Source organism: Thunnus maccoyii, chromosome 14 (genome assembly GCF_910596095.1).
Source record: "Thunnus maccoyii chromosome 14, fThuMac1.1, whole genome shotgun sequence".
Lineage (NCBI taxonomy): Eukaryota > Metazoa > Chordata > Actinopteri > Scombriformes > Scombridae > Thunnus > Thunnus maccoyii.
In genome coordinates this window covers 16,360,366-16,377,177 of record NC_056546.1, presented here as the reverse complement: position 1 = coordinate 16,377,177, position 16,812 = coordinate 16,360,366, and the positions used below count along the sequence as shown (strand labels likewise).

Sequence of the window (16,812 nt, the reverse complement as noted above, 5' to 3'; positions counted from 1 at the left end):
GGTGGACTCCAAGTTCCATAATGCATTTCGTGTGGTTACAGTTGGTCTTATGCGGTTACAGGCGGGAGAAGATCACACACTGATAAGTGGGGCTCTGAGCCCGTTATTTGCGCTGTCTGCGGTTATAGACAGGCTTCCTGATCCTCAAAATGAGAAAAGCAACAGAAAACCAAGGAGACACTCGGTAAGAGAAGCGACGGACTTTTGTTTGCGCTCCGTTGCTATGTTGTAAGAGCGTTAGGCAGCTAGCTTAACAGCGCACTTCCTGAAACAACGACTTGCTAATATTCATTTTTTGTTAAAGTTAGCCAGACACTGAGTCAGACCGTTGTGTTATATTTGCTCTGAGAGTGCCTAGCTGATTACTTTGAGTACGGTTGTCCTGAACGTGACCCTGTAACGACGTATAATGAGCTAATAACACTGCCATGTTGTTAAAACTATGTAAACATCACCCTCATAATATTGTTAGTTTCCTTGCTAACGTTAACAGCTAGCTATAAGTTAGATATTTTTTTCTGCGCTGAAAACATTTATAGTTGTGTTACTTTGTGAACGCCTCAGGTGGTAGCGACTGCTGAACAATATGATAATGTAAAAACGACATAAGCCCACGTTAAAGTTAGTCTGACGCTCCAAAACATTTGCTGCTGCGTAGCATGCTGTGATTGGTAGCCAAGCACAAACGGACTGGCAGGTGTCTTCCTCCTGTTGGCTCCTCGTAGGGCTAGTGTTAGGTATGTCAACCACAGATATGATGTCTGCTTCTTTCCCTTAATGTTGTTTGAAAACTGCACCTCTAAGTTGCATTATTGTCGTCCTGGTGACAAAACTAAGAACACTTCCCCCTTCTCTGGCTTTCTTGCAGAACACTTGCAGAATACTTCTCGCCGAGGAGTAAAGGTGGGTCAAAGTGTCAATCATGTGTCAATGTCTAGGGGAAAACAACAAAGTAGGCAGGGCACAAAAGTAGCGCCAGCCACCAGACAAAGCTGTTAAAATAGCTGCATGTGGCTGGTAGATTTGCTTCACTCACTGCTCACTGTTTTGGTCATAGTATTTATGTGTCTACAGGCTATTCCTAAAATGCCTATAGCATTTGGTTTGAATATCCTATTGTGTCTTAAAGTATTACCAAGCCCCCTGTGTTGGTTAAATCTACCCTGAAAGCTAGTCAATCAAGTGTTGATGTCTCAGAAAATAACAACATAGGTTATTTGTTGGTTTTACATCTGAATTTTCATGCTGCACTTTAACTTACTGTGTAGGGGAAGCAGCATCATTGTCTGAATAATTTTTCTAACATAGCTGGATGTTTTTATTGGATCGACCCAACTAAAACTAAAAACTAAAACTCTGTAATACAGCAGCTCATTATTTGTAATTTTACATTTGCACATTACACGTACCGTTTATACTGTTTTTTCATACTGTGAACTTTTACACATTCCTTGTTAATATCTTGTATTATTCCATATGTCTTCTCACTTAGAATACATTTTTTACTATATTTACGATATCTCACATTTTAATTGTAAATTTTTATTTATATAGTTAGTTGTAGTTGTCATTTTTGAGGTTGTAAATTGTGCTGCTGTTGAATTGTACCATGTGTGGCTATAGGTGTTTGTTTTTTGTCCACCCCATTTATATCAATGAGCATAGGCAAAATATTAGATTTGAATATTTACTAGAGCTACAACTATTAGTCGATCAACAGAATCGCCAATCGAAATGAATCGCCAACTATTTTGATCATTTTTTTGAGTAGGTCTGCAACCAAGGATTATTTTCATTGTCGATTAATCTAACGATTAGTTGTTTGGGCCATAAAATGTCTGAAAAAGGTGATAAATGTCAATCACTATTTCCCAAAGCCCAAGATGAAGTCCTCAAATGTCTCGTTTTGTCCCAACCAACAGTCCACAACACAAAGGTGTTCACTTTACTATCATAGACGATTAAAGAAACCAGAACCAGTCGAGCTATTTGGGTGTGCCTGTGAAATCTAGAAATGGCAAACACAGAATGCAGCAACATACAGCTCAAATTCAGACAGGATCTTAGCATTGCCTTCTTCATTGAGAAAATTCACAACAGATGGCATAAAGGGATATATGCTTGTAACCCAAAGAAACAATTGAACTGTTTCTGCTAAAATAATGTAACATGAAGAACCTCCTTGTGTCAGACGGCATTACAAAGAAAAATGTGGCATGATAAGCTGCAGCTATTAGCATCATGGGCCCTGGCTGGCTGACAAATGACATGTTCAGCCCTGTTCGCACTTTAGCATTCGATGGCACCACATATTTAAGTAAACTATAATGTCATGTTTCTTCTGTGTTTTAGTAAAAGACCTCACACTCCAGCAGAACTCCCTACCACATTTCACATCTTTCCTCCAGGAGACTGTAATGAAGCCCTCTCAGGTCCCTAACCGGCTTTCTCACCCGCCACCCAGGAGAATGAGAATATTTCCAGTTCAAAGCCCTGAGCTGTGCCACACAGACAGACTGGGTCCACCGCGGCCATATCCTCATCCTGTGGGACCGATACATTCATCAGGATTTGTTCCAAACGGCCCACTTAATTTTGGGACCCGGGCAGTTAGGCCACTGTCTATGCCAAGGGACAGACTGGATCCTGCTCAACCCCCAGGGTCAAACTGTTCACCACAACTTATTCCAGTCAGCCAAACAAACATTGGTGCCTCCTATAATAAGCCACCACCCTCGCCTTCAAGGATGTTTCACCATGCACCCCCTCATTCAAGGAAGGATTTAAGCAACCACTCTCTGCCCTCCCACATCAGGAGAGATCAAATGACAGAATCCACGGTCACCTTATCTAACTCAGGAAGGAAAAATGCAACCGTACAACAACAAGACTTAACCAAGGTATTGTTTTCTTCTTTTTTTCTTCTTCTTGTTTTGGCCATTAGTGAAACCTGAATTCGTCACTGATTTAAAAAAAAAAAAAAAAAAAATCTTGTTTATGATCTGTGCTTTAGTAAGTCATGTGATGCTGAATTCTTACTATATTAGGCTCAATCCAATGATGTAAGGAGTCCCATACAAACCATCCAGCTGCACAGGCCTCCTATGACCCTGTCAGTCACCCCCAGAAAAGTTCAGGATGTTTGCTCACTGTCACTAGCTGACTCAGAGTCCCGGAGGCCTTGTACCAGCCAGTGGCCCCAGAGGGGCTACCACCCTTCTATGAGTACCCAGTCATCTGACAGGAGTAGAGGTTCAAGTTTACCTATGATGCACAGCCCTGTTGCCCCTTACCAGGTAAAGTGTGTTATATGTTAAATGACACATTAAGGTCATTTGGGGCTTTGGTAATAGATTTTGAGCTGTTTGTCTCTTCATAACAATGCAAGCCCATTCTCAAGCCAAGTTTGTGGAGCTGAAGCCACCTTGTATGTTGCGAGGCAGAGAAATGTCATGAAAGCCCGGTGTGTTGTTCTCAGCCTTAGTTGTAAGATTTTTAATACAAAGATACAGGTGATTTTGCTCTAAAATTAGACTGAATTGCCATTTTGTTTCACGTCATTATTCAGTGTGACATCAGTTTCATGTTAGCTGTTTTTGTGGTGGGTGTTGTTATATTGCCCCTAACCTATCAGCAGTGAGGGATGTATCCATCCTACCAACGTCACTCAATGCAGACGCTGCATTAGTGGTTGCTGGAAATGGTTAATGTAACGTTTTTCATGTGGATCAGAGAACTATGACAATTAAAGAGTCTTTAGTGCTGTAATAACAATCTGTATAGCTGCATAGATCTCATCTAGTCTTATTGCCATTTTTCTGGCTTTGCCGCAGGTAGAAGATGTCCCTGTTCTAATCCTGCCAACAAAGCTCTGATTGACCTGGTTGTTTTTCCAATAAGGGAAACAGTTGTCCATAAACACAACACCAGAACTTTTCAAGATGTTGGCAGTGATTAACAGGCCTGTAAACAGGCTGCGACTGGTTGGCTACAAGCTGACAAATTTTAGATAAGTTCAAAATCATTTGCCTACTGTTGTGTAAGTCAGTTTACTTACTTTATATAATTGGCTTTCTCTTGTAAACATTGAAATTTGAAAATTGAACAGTTATTTTAAATCATTATGACTCATGACTCAGGTGTAGCTCAGTCAGAATATGTGATGTATAGTTACGCTGTCATTGCTGTTGAAAAGTCACAGGAGGAAACCTGCATCTGAAGGAGTCACTTTCTTTCTTCTTTTAGGACCAGTATCATAAACGAACGCCTTCAAGTGAAAAGTTCATTCCAGGTAATATTGTCTAAGTAAATTACTGCACTACTAAGGCCATATCCACACTAATAGGTTTTCGTTTTAAAACGCAAAACTTTTGCTATGTTTACGCCAAGTGTCCACACTACTCCGGCGTTTTCCAACCCCTAAAATGGAGAGTTATGAGAAAACTCCGGGATTGCATTTTAGTCTGGACGGGCACAAATGGAGACTTTTGAAAACAATGGCGCAGAGACCCACGTTCGTTTCCTGATTGGGTCACAACTTGTTCGCTGTTCCCTGATTCGTTACGCCCCTATCACAAGACCTTTTTCCAGAAGAAAACAAATGACATCAGCCTTGATTACCAGCAGTTACTTAGTTAATTCAACAAGGATAGCAAATTACAGCTGTTGCTGACCTTGTTGTCTATGCTACATAGCAGCTGTTGTGCAGTTAAACTATTCATTTTATAACGCTACACATGCCTACATGCGCCGGAGGCAAGCTATTATTCCAAGTGTATGTGAAAATTCATGTGATATGCGTTTTTCAGGCGAGTTAGTATGGATGGAGATGATTTCTGAAATGGTGCTAAAATGCTTGTGTGGACGGAGATCGTTTTTGTTTTAAAATGAAAATGTATTAGTGTGGACGTAGCCTAAATGTATATGTAACTTTGCTTTGGTAGTTATTTGACAAATGAACATAAACTTCAAATGTAAAGCCTAAAGGTCAGTACACATTGCAATCTACAAAATGGTTTTCACAATTTCTTTTTTTTGAAATGCTTACACGGACATTCTAACAGCTTTTCCATTTTCTTACTCATAGATCTGCAGTCTGTAACCTTGCAACCTGCAGTGATAGCAAGCAGAGGGGTGTTTAGTTTGTAAAGTTGATTCCATCTTGTAGTTTCAGTACTGTGAAAATGTCATTGATCTGTAGAAAATGTGAAGTTATTTTACTTGAGTGATGATAGATAGATAGATAACGCTGCGATTATCAGCTGGTCTGGCCACTCAAAAAATGTATTGACATTTCTTAACAGCAGACTATAATGAGAAGCAACGCTGCCATCTCACATTTACAAGAATAATGTATAAAAAAAATTGAGCTTTAATAAGAATATCCACTTGAATCTTTCCTAAAACTGCCCTCAGTCCTTATTGTTTATATCATGTTTTCTCTACTACAGTGCTCACATTACTTACTTACTAGGTACTGTATGAAGGCTGTTCTGGCACTTGTACTCTTAACAAGTTGCTAAATACCTGAAAACAAAATGTGAGCTTGAACTGTTAGTTACATGCCGCATATTACTCTTGGTAATAGGTTATAATGCATGGGTAAATATGTAATAAAGCACTCAGTTTTTTACATGGTAGTATAGTAAACTCTGACATTGGTTAACACTGAATGTTGGTAAAAGATATATATATTTCTGTCTTTCTGTCTCCAGTTGTGGACTTGAATAGCACATCTCAGAAGCGGCGCAGGGAGTCTGAGGCCTCTGACGACAGTGCCAAGAAACTGTGTCTTCAGGATGCAAACTCTGGCAAAGCACAAACACGTAAACCAACTGCTGGCAACTCACTCAGCTCTTCTCTGGTGCCGCCATCGAGGAATTCCTCAGGCTTGGAACCGTTGCCCAAAACCACAGATGGCCATCTGCGCACAGAACCGGCATGTGGCCAGTCAACATGCTTGGAACCATCACCAACATCCTGCACATCACTGTCACCCAAACCTTGTGTAAAAAGACAACCATCAATGGGGGCAAAGCAGGCCTATATAAATTCCAATCAGAATTATGTTGTCAAGTTAACAGATGTAAGATCACCAAAGCCAGGTGGAGAAATTTTGAGGAAAAGAGGTGAGGAAAACGATAAAAGGTGTAAATCAAGCACTTTGTTATCCTCTGAGATCCCCCAGAAGCACGCTGGTAGCTCACCTCATGTTCAGTTAGGGAGCCACCACTCCGGTCATAATCATAATAATACCTCACCCTCACCAGTCAGGACCCTGAGCAAAGTTAAGCATATGAAGGAGACTAGAAAGTCAGACAATAGCACTCCCAAGCCAGTCTCAAAATCAAACTCAGGTTCTCTGAGGCGCACGATAGAACGGAACAAAATATCCCACCCACGAAGACCTGTAGTAATAGCTGATGATATAGGTGACCTTTTCACCCCTGATCTCACGACCTATGTTGTCTGCCCTGCACCTAAGACTGCAAAACCCAAGGTGGATGGGGGACCAATGAAATCACCCTCCTCAGAAAAAAGTTGTTCATCCAGCACTGTGGCCACCTCCAGCGCCCCAATTACTGGATCCTTGTGTCGCAAAGCTCAAAACTCCACAGGAACTGTTTCCCCACATGCAGCGGATACGACAATCCCCTTTTTATCAAGCCCACAAGTCTCCTTGCCAGCTGTGTCTTTAGAGCGGGTAAAACTTGAAACTTTACTATCCTTTTCCCCTAAAGACAGTGAACTCAGAAACAGTCCCATCACTTCTTCAAGCAGGCAGCTTAAGGATGAGAGTGTTAAAACTGATGAGAAACACAAACCACTCCTCCCCAACGATGTGAGACCATGTGCTTTAAAGACAGACACTGCTGCCTCTGAACAAACCTCGACATCTCATTATTTTCAGTCCACACTGTTGGAGAGGCAGGCAGGTGAAAGGGATAGACAGCAGGTGTATAAAGAGGATCCTATAGACGTGGAGCTGGACCTAGGCCTGAGCTTTGCGTTAGATATGGATCTAACTCAGAGCTCCCATAGCAGTGACGAGGAGCAGCTGCTTTCCTTTCAGGAGATGATGGAGCGTGTTACCAAACCTCCAGATACACCAGATAAGGGAGCCTTCTCAGAGCCTAGTACACCTGGACATGACATCCGCCAGTCAAAAACTGTAAGTTTGGTTTGCTGTTGTTATACGTGAGACAGTGATGGAGTGAGAATTGTATGGTAGCCAACTCACTGAGCTGTGTGAGCGGTAAAACTCAACTTGTATGTGTTGTCTGTTGTGTTTTCTACAGCTGCCGTTGCCATCCACCACAAAGTCGGGCATCTACAAGAATAACCTTGACCAGATGCTGAAGGAAATAAACACCAATAAGAAGTATATTATTCTGAAAATGTTACTTTTTTAATTTGAGCTACAGTAGCTGCAGATGAGGGGAGTTAACTTTCTCAACATGCTTTTTGTCCATCAGAGCTAAAGAGATTGAGACAGAACTTTTAACTGCATGTAAAGAGGACCTGTTGAGGATAGCTGAATATGAGGAGGCTGAGGAGAACTGCGAGGAGGGCATCTCCACTGAACAACAGTAAGGCATTCAGGAGCACACTGACACATCCACACAATGTTACTTCCTGTTTAATGGTTAACGTTCTTTCTCAGACAGAGAATGGGGGTGTGGTTAAAAGACTGAATCACTGTGACATCACGCTAACAACAAAAACAGTCACTTATGGGTAGACAACCGGTGGTTGATTTGAATTGCAGATATATGGGAAATCGGCAAAATTGTTTATATCTGTTGTCATTTTCAGCCATAACTGTAACATAATAACAGTTTAATGTGATAACGACAGCTTAGCAAACGGAAAGCTCTTCTTCAGGAAATATCTGAATGGTTCAGAGCATCACGACATGAACACACATCACCATAAATCTGCTGCCAAATACAGATGGTGTAGGTTTTTTCATCAGTTAGTTACTATAATAACAATAGAAAAAATTAAAGAAACTGATCTGGTGAAGCCGTTTATATGATTATATCAGACCGACGCTATTTCAGCAATAATTCTAATGTATCTCACCTCGTACATGGTCACATAGTTTAGTAATTAATGTGATTAAGTGTTTGCACCATAATGTGTTTCAAGGACAAAACATGAGATGCTACTTTTATTAAAAAGAAAGTTGGAAAAGAGGCTGAAGAGCTCTGCTAACCCGATGTCTCCTTCATAAAAAGCAGGATATTAAGTTATAACTGACCAATCTGATGTGTGTAGAGGTGTGTGTGGTTATTCTGTAGCAGCCTGGTGTCGTTTTCAGGTGATTTAATGAAGATAAACACAGTGAACGGCTGTGCGTAACGGCACTGTGCTCTTGCGCGGCACTTCTCAGAGGCTGTGGGTTTATCAACATATCAGCCCTGCTGTCTTCAGATGCTGCAGGGATTTAATGAACTGGAGGAGAAGCTTTTCATACAGTATAAAGCAGCTGCGGATAGCAGATACTGTAAGAGTGACCCACATTCATTTATAGATCAATGCAGACTGATTTACTGACTTTCCTGCTTTAACTGCATTAAACGTTATTTTCTGTGCCGATTTTGGTTGGAGTGTTTAATTAAAATAAATTATTTATATTTTAAGCATTAACCCGTTGTTGCAGCATGTTTGCAGCAAGTAATAGTTTGAAACACAGGCGCTTGATACTGAATCAGTAGCCTGTGTGACGCTCACAAAAACAAAGGGATTTTATGAGGATGACGTGTGACTGCAGCGCTCTACTATAGTCATATGTCATCGTTCCGTTTTATCCACAACTTAAACTTTTGAACTTTGACCTCAAAATTAAGTTATTTGTCAAAAAATATTTGGTAAACTGTGCGGCTAATCAACATTGCCAGGAAATAACTGACAATGTGAAATAAAATATGAAATATCTGAAAAATGCCAAAATACACCGGAGGGGGCTTTAACTTTAATCTGCATTTTATGTTTTTGTTGTAATTTGTTTCTTAGGGAATTCCTGCAGCGCTACTCATTGATGTCCAGTGCAATCAAGGAGGTGCCTCCAGGAGAAGTAGTGTTCAACCTGGAGAAATTTGGCCGGATCTTCAACCAGGATACGCTGCAGCTCAGGCGATGCATGGCCAATCCACAGGGCACAGCACAGAAAACACTTCTTTGGTGAGCTGTGTTTTTGTGTATACTGTATATATATATGTGAAGGTTCAGAGCAACAAATTCTCAATAACTTAAGATTTGATTGCCATGAAATTTGACATGGATAACCATTGTCCCCAGAGAATGATTCATAAATATTTTGTTGACCCCTCTGACCTTTTGTTCAGCTCAAAGTTTCCCTTGACATTTTTGCCTCTGCAAAGCATAATATATATATCAAAATATAATTGTCAAGGTTTTTTTCCCCTTTTTGCTCAACGCTAAGGCCAATATGTCAACTTTGCACGCAAAATATTTCATAATCAGCTGATTGTAACAAAATTCGCCGAGCACATTTATGCTCCCAAGGAGATGGACCCTTTTGATTTTTAATGACACTTCGGCCTCCTTCAGGACAAACTAAATATTTAGCTTCAGCACTGTAAAGGTAACTCAGTTCCATCCAGTAGCTTTGTATTGTGAGATGTATTGATCATTGCAGCCACTGCTGGTCATTAGCAAAGCTTGTTTGTCTTGTGGTTTGTCTTGCTAAATAATTAATTCCCCTTATTTTTCTCCTCCATCAGGTCCAGCCCTGCTCAACTGAGGTTGCATCTGAATATCGGATTGTTCCAGGAAGCGTACGACTGTCGCTCACCCTGTCCAACTCAGGTTACCCGTTTCCTATTCAAGGTAGGCCCCACATGCACTTGCAGATAATTTGAGTCAAAATATTTGTGATGTAGTACTAAACCTTTTTCTATCTTATCAGATGATGTCAGTCCATACTGAGAGGATGGTTTCTGAAAAGATTCTACAAGTTCTCTGTGATATCGCCTGCACTGCTGCTTATCAGATAGGTCAGTGTCTTCCTTTTTTTTTTTTCCCCACCGCAAACTTTTTCTATTTCGTTGTTTCAAGCTGTGAAGACATACTAAAAGATGTCTTTTTTGCTGTGCGTATGTTTCCTCAGTGAAAAATGGAAGCCAGCAGTTTAACGTGTGGGTGCCCGGTTTGGCTGATGTGACGTTGGTCCTGATGAATATGGGAGTTGCATTTGTTACTCTTTTCCCTTTTGAAAGTCTGCAGCCTCCATTCACAGAGGGAGATCTACTGTAAGTGCCACACCTGTTCATAGGATCACTCAGTGTTTTCTTCAATTCCTATTTTAAAAGCTTTAGATCTGAGCTCAGAGTTATTTATTCGATGCATTTTTAATTTCATGCAGTTGAATTTCTGTGTGTTTGTGTAGGGAGGATGTCTATATCAAAAGTGAAAGTCCCTCCAGCAACAAGGAGCAGGGCATTTTCCCTGAACACAACTGTAACAACATCTTGAAGGTGAGACAGATTAGGAAACAGATGTGTGTTTGCTCTCATGTCCTTGACAAAGAAGCAGAGGAAGCAAAACTTTACATTTTTTCAAATAATTCACTGCTTGGTTGTCTCTCTTGTGTTGTTGTATGCAGTACCTGGATTACTGTATGGGCCTGTGTCCACGGGCCTACAGCGACAACGAGCTGCTGTTGCTGCTAACTGTGGTGGGCAGGATGGGCCTGGACACTCGGCTCATCCTCCAGTCCAGTGTGGAACTTTACCCTCTACAGTATAAAATTGTGAACAACATCAGGGACTGGGACACCATGGTCAGTTCTTGATTTTCAAAAATTGTTGAGAAATAATGAGAATTACAGATTAGATTGTCCCATTAGAGCACAAGTTTGCACTCTAGCAGCTGTATTTCACCTTTAAAACATAATCCTGTTACCTCTTGTGAATTTAGTCACTGAGTTATTTAAAATGTCTTTAGCTACCCAGAATCTGTCTGGCTCTGACTGATCTGACAGATGACCACCACAACATGTGCCTGCTAGTTCAACTGCTGCCTGACAACACACGTGGAAAGTAAGTGTTCTTATTTTCCTTTTTTTTTTTATCTGGTCTCCATTTTTTTCTCCCAATGAGTGATTGTTTTTGGATGTTTCATTTCATTGCATTGATTTTAAAATAACACATTTTAAAAAGCATTCATTTTTGTTTGTTTAGGCAACTGCGACGACATCTCAGTCTGTCCATGATCTCTAAACTGTTAGATGGAACTTGTACGTACAGACCTACAGAAAAAGAGTTTCAGGTATGACCTACAACTAGTCGGTTCCCGTTAGATCCCGGCAGTTGAAATATGTACATTTGTAATATGGGAATATGTTTTTTTCGGCTTAAATAATCTATAGTTCTCCCCTTCTTGTTCTGTGCGGTGCTTAGCTCTTGGAACTGAGGCCGTACCTGCACCGTATGCAACCCTCCACCCTTCTCCGAGGCATGTTGAACTCCTCCAGCAGGAGTCAGAAAGAGAAAGAGGAGGACATGGCCATCCTAGATCAGCAGGTGAGCATATGGTTAATACCTTGAACTTAAATTTTTTTTAAACGTTTACTCTTGTGTTTCTTACATGTAATTAAATGAAAATTTTAGCTGATTATTGTGAGGAAATAAATGTAATTTTCAGATTTTTCTGATGCAAGTTTCTTTCCATTTATTGTGTGTTTCAGGCTTACTACCTCTGCTACAGCCTCCTGACTTTGGCAAATGAAGCCTCCAATTTTCAGTTCTTCCCAGCTCGACAGAAGGTATGGCTTGTCCTAAAGTCTCTCCTGTTCTTTCTGGTTTCAGTCACTGGGTACTATTAAGTTATTTTATCATGTGGGATTTAAACATCTGAGGATGATGATATCTGTTTGCTTTGTGTTAATGTTGCTTTGCCTTTTTTTTTTTTTTTTGTGGCTCTCAGGAGCAGCTGCTGTTTTTGAGCTCTGAGCTGGAAATGCATATTAAATGTGACATCAGAGAGAGTGAGAAGTGTCTTTACCGGAGTAAGGTGAGCATGATTTCAAGTTGAACTCGGGGTATTTGGTGTGTGTGTGTGTGTGTGTGTGTGTGTGTGTATTTTGATGTAGATCCAGGTGCAGTATGAAAACATTTTCTAAACCACAGCAGCCTTGGTGGAGGTCTGCACTTTGCTTGCTGTCAAGTTTAAGCTTTGGTTTGCAGCCAGGCATTAAACACATGAATCACATGAATAGACTAATGACTACAGACAGCAAAGATCAAAAGTCAAAAACATTGTAAAGCTGTAGTGGAACTATCTGACCTTCCACCTGCTTCAACATCTTGTTAAACCAGTTTCTCAAAGCTTGTCGTCACCAACTGGTGGTCTGAGGTCATTCAGTTTAAAAAAAACTATATTGAAGTTAGTGGCAGCAGTATCCTTCAAAAGTTCATGCACATTTATCAATTTTATCACAAAAATCGTTATCGTTATTGTTAAATCTCAAGTAAAAGCTGTTTGAGTCATTCATCAGCTGCTCCTCAGAAGTAATGCCATGCAGAGAAACTATATTGCACTTATTGTGTAGATATATTATTAGATTCTTGTCATGCCATGCAGACTTGTGGTCATAACTAATGCATTTTTATATTCAAGTACTCCGTAATTACAGCATAAGTAGTTTTGTCTCTGCAGCCTTTTAAACCCAAAGCAAACAGGTTTGTTATTAATTGGTAAAAGTTACGCTGTCCACCACAAAATTTAGATCATCAATACTATTAGATGAGCCTGAAAGAGAGACCAGTCACGATATCAAAGCACCGATGCAGAGGAAGAGAAAATATATACAGGTGGGAATATTTGGGGGAATTCCCTCAGCAAGTCTCACTGATACAGGCAGTAGTTGCATGTCAGTTATTCAATTTACTATCAGATAAGAAAACCAGCAAATGTTCATATTTGAGAAGCTGGAACCAGTGGATTTATAGCATTTTTTCTTAAATAATTATGTAAACAATCGGTTATCATGATTGCTGATCAATTTTCAGTTGATCAACTAAGTCATTAATTGACTAATCGTTTCAGCTGTCAAAAGTCAGATGTTCTTGCACAACACTCGCTGCTGTATGTGACATTTTAGCTCTGCACTGTAGCATATTTTGATTACGTTTATCTTACTCAAATATTCCCAGAAACTGGGCCACAGATTGATTTACTAAAGTGAATATGCGAAAATTATTTTCATGATCTGTGTCGACACTGATGACACTGACTCATCATTGCTGACTTGGTTTCATGATGCAATAACAGGAGCCAATCACTTCGCCAGGTTCACTGCCTAGATTAGAGCTGCAACTATTGGTCGATTGACAGAAAATGAATCAGCAACCATTTTGATTATCAGTTAATCATTTTAGTCATTTTTCAAACAAAAAATAACAAACATCATCTGGTTCCTGCTTCTTAAAGGTGAGGATGTGTTGTTATTTTTCAACAATCATGTCAGTGAATTGAATATCTTTAACTCTGGACTGTTGGTTGGACAAAAATTTAGGAAATTGAGGGCATCAGCATGGGCTCTAAGAAATTGTGAATGGCACTTTTTGTTTAACATTTCATACACAAGATTAATCAAAAATATAGATGACAGATTGATCAATAATGAAAATAATTGTTAGTTGCAGCCTGACTCTAGATGCAGTGTGGTATGTCCTCTAACTTCCTACTCTACCTCCAGGTAAAGGACCTGGTGGCCAGGATCTACACCAAGTGGCAGATGCTCCTTCAGAGGACCAGGCCTCTCCATGTACAGTAGTCACACACTCTTATATGAATACTTTATTTACACTGTTTTTTTGCCTATTAAAAAATCATAGCAGTAGTCAGTTAAAATAGACTCCAATAAAACGCAGCGATTATATGATTCTCATTTGTAATGCTATACTTTCCTCCTGTAGGGTAAGCTGTATGATTATTGGGAGCCTCCGCCTGTGGACATATTGATCAGCAGCCAGGAAGAGCAGGAGATGGACATCAGTGATGGGGAGGGTACTGTGAATGAGGAAAATACTGCGATGGAGGAAGATGAAGAGGAGGGAACCAGTGGAGTTGAAGAGAATGAGGTTGCAATGGTTGCTGAGGAGAAGAAGGAAAAGGAGAAGGAGGGAGATGATACAATAGTTGACACAAACAAGGAGAAGGAAGGAGAGGATACAGTTGATGACACAAACAAGGAGAAGGAAGGAGAAGATACAGTTGATGACACAAACAAGGAGAGGGAGAAGAAAGGAGATGATACAGTTGATGACACAAACAAGGAGAAGGAAGGAGAAGATACAATAGTTGACACAAACAAGGAGAAGAGAGGAGATGATACAATAGATGGCACAAACAAGGAGAGGGAGAAGAAAGGAGATGATACAATAGATGACACAAACAAGGAGAGGGAGAAGAAAGGAGATGATACAATAGATGACACAAACAAGGAGAAGGAGAAAAAAGGAGATGATACAGTAGATGTCACAAACAAGGAGAAGGAGAAGGAAGGAGACGATACAGTAGATGTCACAAACAAGGAGAAGGAGAAGAAAGGAGATGATACAGTAGATGACACAAACAAGGAGAAGGAGAAGGAAGGAGACGATACAGTAGATGTCACAAACAAGGAGAAGGAGAAGGAAGGAGATGATACAATAGATGGCACAAACAAGACAGGGAATGACATGACTCAGAATGAAAGGCTAGAAGAAATTGAGGGAGGCGATGCAATTAATGACAAAAGTATAACAGACAAAGCAGTAGAACCGGTATCTGAGGCGTTGAACCAAGAGATGCCAGAGATGGAGTGTCAAGCAACAGAAGAGCAAATAGATGCTGATAGCGTAGAACGTACCGAGGGGGAGACTGAAAATCTTATCATAACAGGAAGCAGCATGTGATTTTGTGTCATTGAGACTTTTTATTTGTTTTCAGGGCATTAATTGCCACTGCCTTAATGTTAAGCTCAATTTGCACTCTGAGTTTTGTTTTCTACAATGAATAAAGACAAATTGCAGTTGTATATTTATGAATATAACAAATTTAGAGCAGATCAGAGTTTTTTTGAGGGCTGGAGCCTCATTTATTTTTGGTTAGTGCCACACAAGTAAGAAAATACTGATTTAATATGTGTGTTTTTTGGAAAATCTTGTAGTTGTGTTCATAAAATTTTGTAATTTCTCAAAAACGGTTCATAATTTATTGATGTCAGTCAAAGCTGACTGTATGTATATGTGTAGTTATATTATTCTGCAAATCTGCCCCCAGAAGAAACATGCTTAAATATTTTTAGCTGGACCGGCCACAGACCAGCCCTTTAACCCTGAATATCTGTCACTCAGCAGCCACACATTTCTCTGTTTACTGTCGTCTCAGGTTGTACATTTACTGCCACATCGACAACTTATTGCTGGTTCAAACCTGTGTCCAATCAGTTGCACTACTGTCTCAGATTTTGTTCAAATCCTGTCTATATCATGAATGGGCCCCAAAAGCAAGGCCTATATGCCATTGTATTTTAATAAGGCCCTAGATTTGGGTAAAAGTGCAAAATTCCTAAACAAGTGGCATTTAGGGTACCACAAACCCACATCTTTGCACCAATATGATATTGGTCATTATTCTTTCTTCAAATACAATCTTTATTTAATTGTATTTGAAGAAAAAGTAATGGAGGTGTTCTTGTTTGCCTGGCCTGTACAATTATAGGAGAAACACTGCAATATGTTTAGAGGAAGTTATCAGTTCAGAAATAGGAGCTAAGTGTCCCAGTAAGACATGACAGTTGACAGTTGAGCCATTGTTAATTTTATTATTTACACCTGTACATGTCCTGCTATGACATGCTGAAAATATCCTCTCTGAAAAAGGCCTATTTAATTAACTTTGTTAAAAGATTTACAGATGCATGTTATCTTGTTAAAAGTCTTGATCAAGACTGTTTGTTGATTTATTGTCATAATTTTATTGGGTGCATTTTGTTAAATTTCCCTTTTGGGGAAATATTTTTTTAATGATTAAAAATACTTTTTTATAGCTGTTGCCAAATACAAAAAATAAATTTTGTTTACGTTTTACCAGAACTCTTCATTGCCTTTTATAAGACATCTCAGGTAAAATGTAAAAGTAGCAAGTGGTCTACAGCAGACCTACCAATATTAACAATATTGATATATTAATAATCTAGATAATATAAAGCAACACAGCTAATGTATTTATGAAAGCATTCACAACTTTGAAAATCACTTAAGCCAAATACAAATCCAAAAAATGCTACAGAATTTGTAATGACTGGTTTAAAATTATAAGTCATACTTTGGGTTAGCATAGATACACGACACATTTGATGTTTTTCATTTACATGAAATTTTAACCCTCCCTACCGAACTGGATTTTGCTCTGCACATACAGCTTGTGTGCTGTATATCTTTGTCAACTTGTGAGTCCAAGATTGTCACATTTTCTTGAACTAATTTTGCTATTTTGTCACAAGGAATTACTGCCTTTAAATAAATAGTAGAATTAAAAAGGAGAATAGTAAAACTAGGGGTAATTCTTAAGCAACATTTTTAGCACAAACCATAAATAATTCCTCATAAAATCACTACTGATTAATTGTACTCCTTGTAACCATCATGTGGTTTGAGCTGATTTTCAGACATGAGAACATGAATCCAAGGAAATGTGAAATGTTAGTTATGGACTTCAGTGGGTTTGTATCAAGTGTGGGTGTTCATTCTTCATGGTAATTATGGTCCAGACTTACTGGATTCAATGGTGTAGGGA

At 39.5% G+C, this 16,812-nt stretch overlaps 1 protein-coding gene across 3 annotated transcripts; it reads left to right on the top strand.

Annotated features, from left to right (window-relative positions):
- Nucleotides 1-28: 28 nt before the first annotated feature.
- Nucleotides 29-15,795, top strand: slf2 (SMC5-SMC6 complex localization factor 2). Of its 3 annotated transcripts, none has more exons than XM_042433837.1 (21): nt 29-184; nt 869-903; nt 2,409-2,900; nt 3,048-3,296; nt 4,246-4,291; nt 5,715-7,171; nt 7,299-7,381; nt 7,476-7,589; nt 9,019-9,186; nt 9,750-9,855; nt 9,935-10,022; nt 10,136-10,277; nt 10,415-10,502; nt 10,631-10,807; nt 10,972-11,066; nt 11,208-11,295; nt 11,427-11,549; nt 11,714-11,791; nt 11,953-12,039; nt 13,727-13,795; nt 13,947-15,795. In XM_042433837.1, exons 3-21 carry the CDS (start codon nt 2,418-2,420, stop codon nt 14,925-14,927), a joined length of 4,722 nt encoding a protein of 1,573 aa, XP_042289771.1. In that variant the 5' UTR covers nt 29-184; nt 869-903; nt 2,409-2,417; the 3' UTR covers nt 14,928-15,795. The 3 variants fall into 3 exon arrangements, with proteins under 3 accessions (XP_042289771.1, XP_042289770.1, XP_042289773.1); XM_042433836.1 differs by having other exon boundaries at nt 2,353-2,900; XM_042433839.1 differs by lacking the exon at nt 3,048-3,296 and having other exon boundaries at nt 2,353-2,900.
- The last annotated feature ends 1,017 nt before the right edge of the window (nt 15,796-16,812 follow it).

Coding starts and splice junctions, on each gene's coding strand:
- slf2 (XM_042433836.1), top strand. CDS start 150: ATGAGAAAAGCAACAGAAAACCAAGGAGACACTCG. Junction 2,901..3,047: donor AACAACAAGACTTAACCAAG/GTATTGTTTTCT, acceptor TTACTATATTAG/GCTCAATCCAATGATGTAAG. Junction 4,292..5,714: donor AAGTGAAAAGTTCATTCCAG/GTAATATTGTCT, acceptor TTCTGTCTCCAG/TTGTGGACTTGAATAGCACA.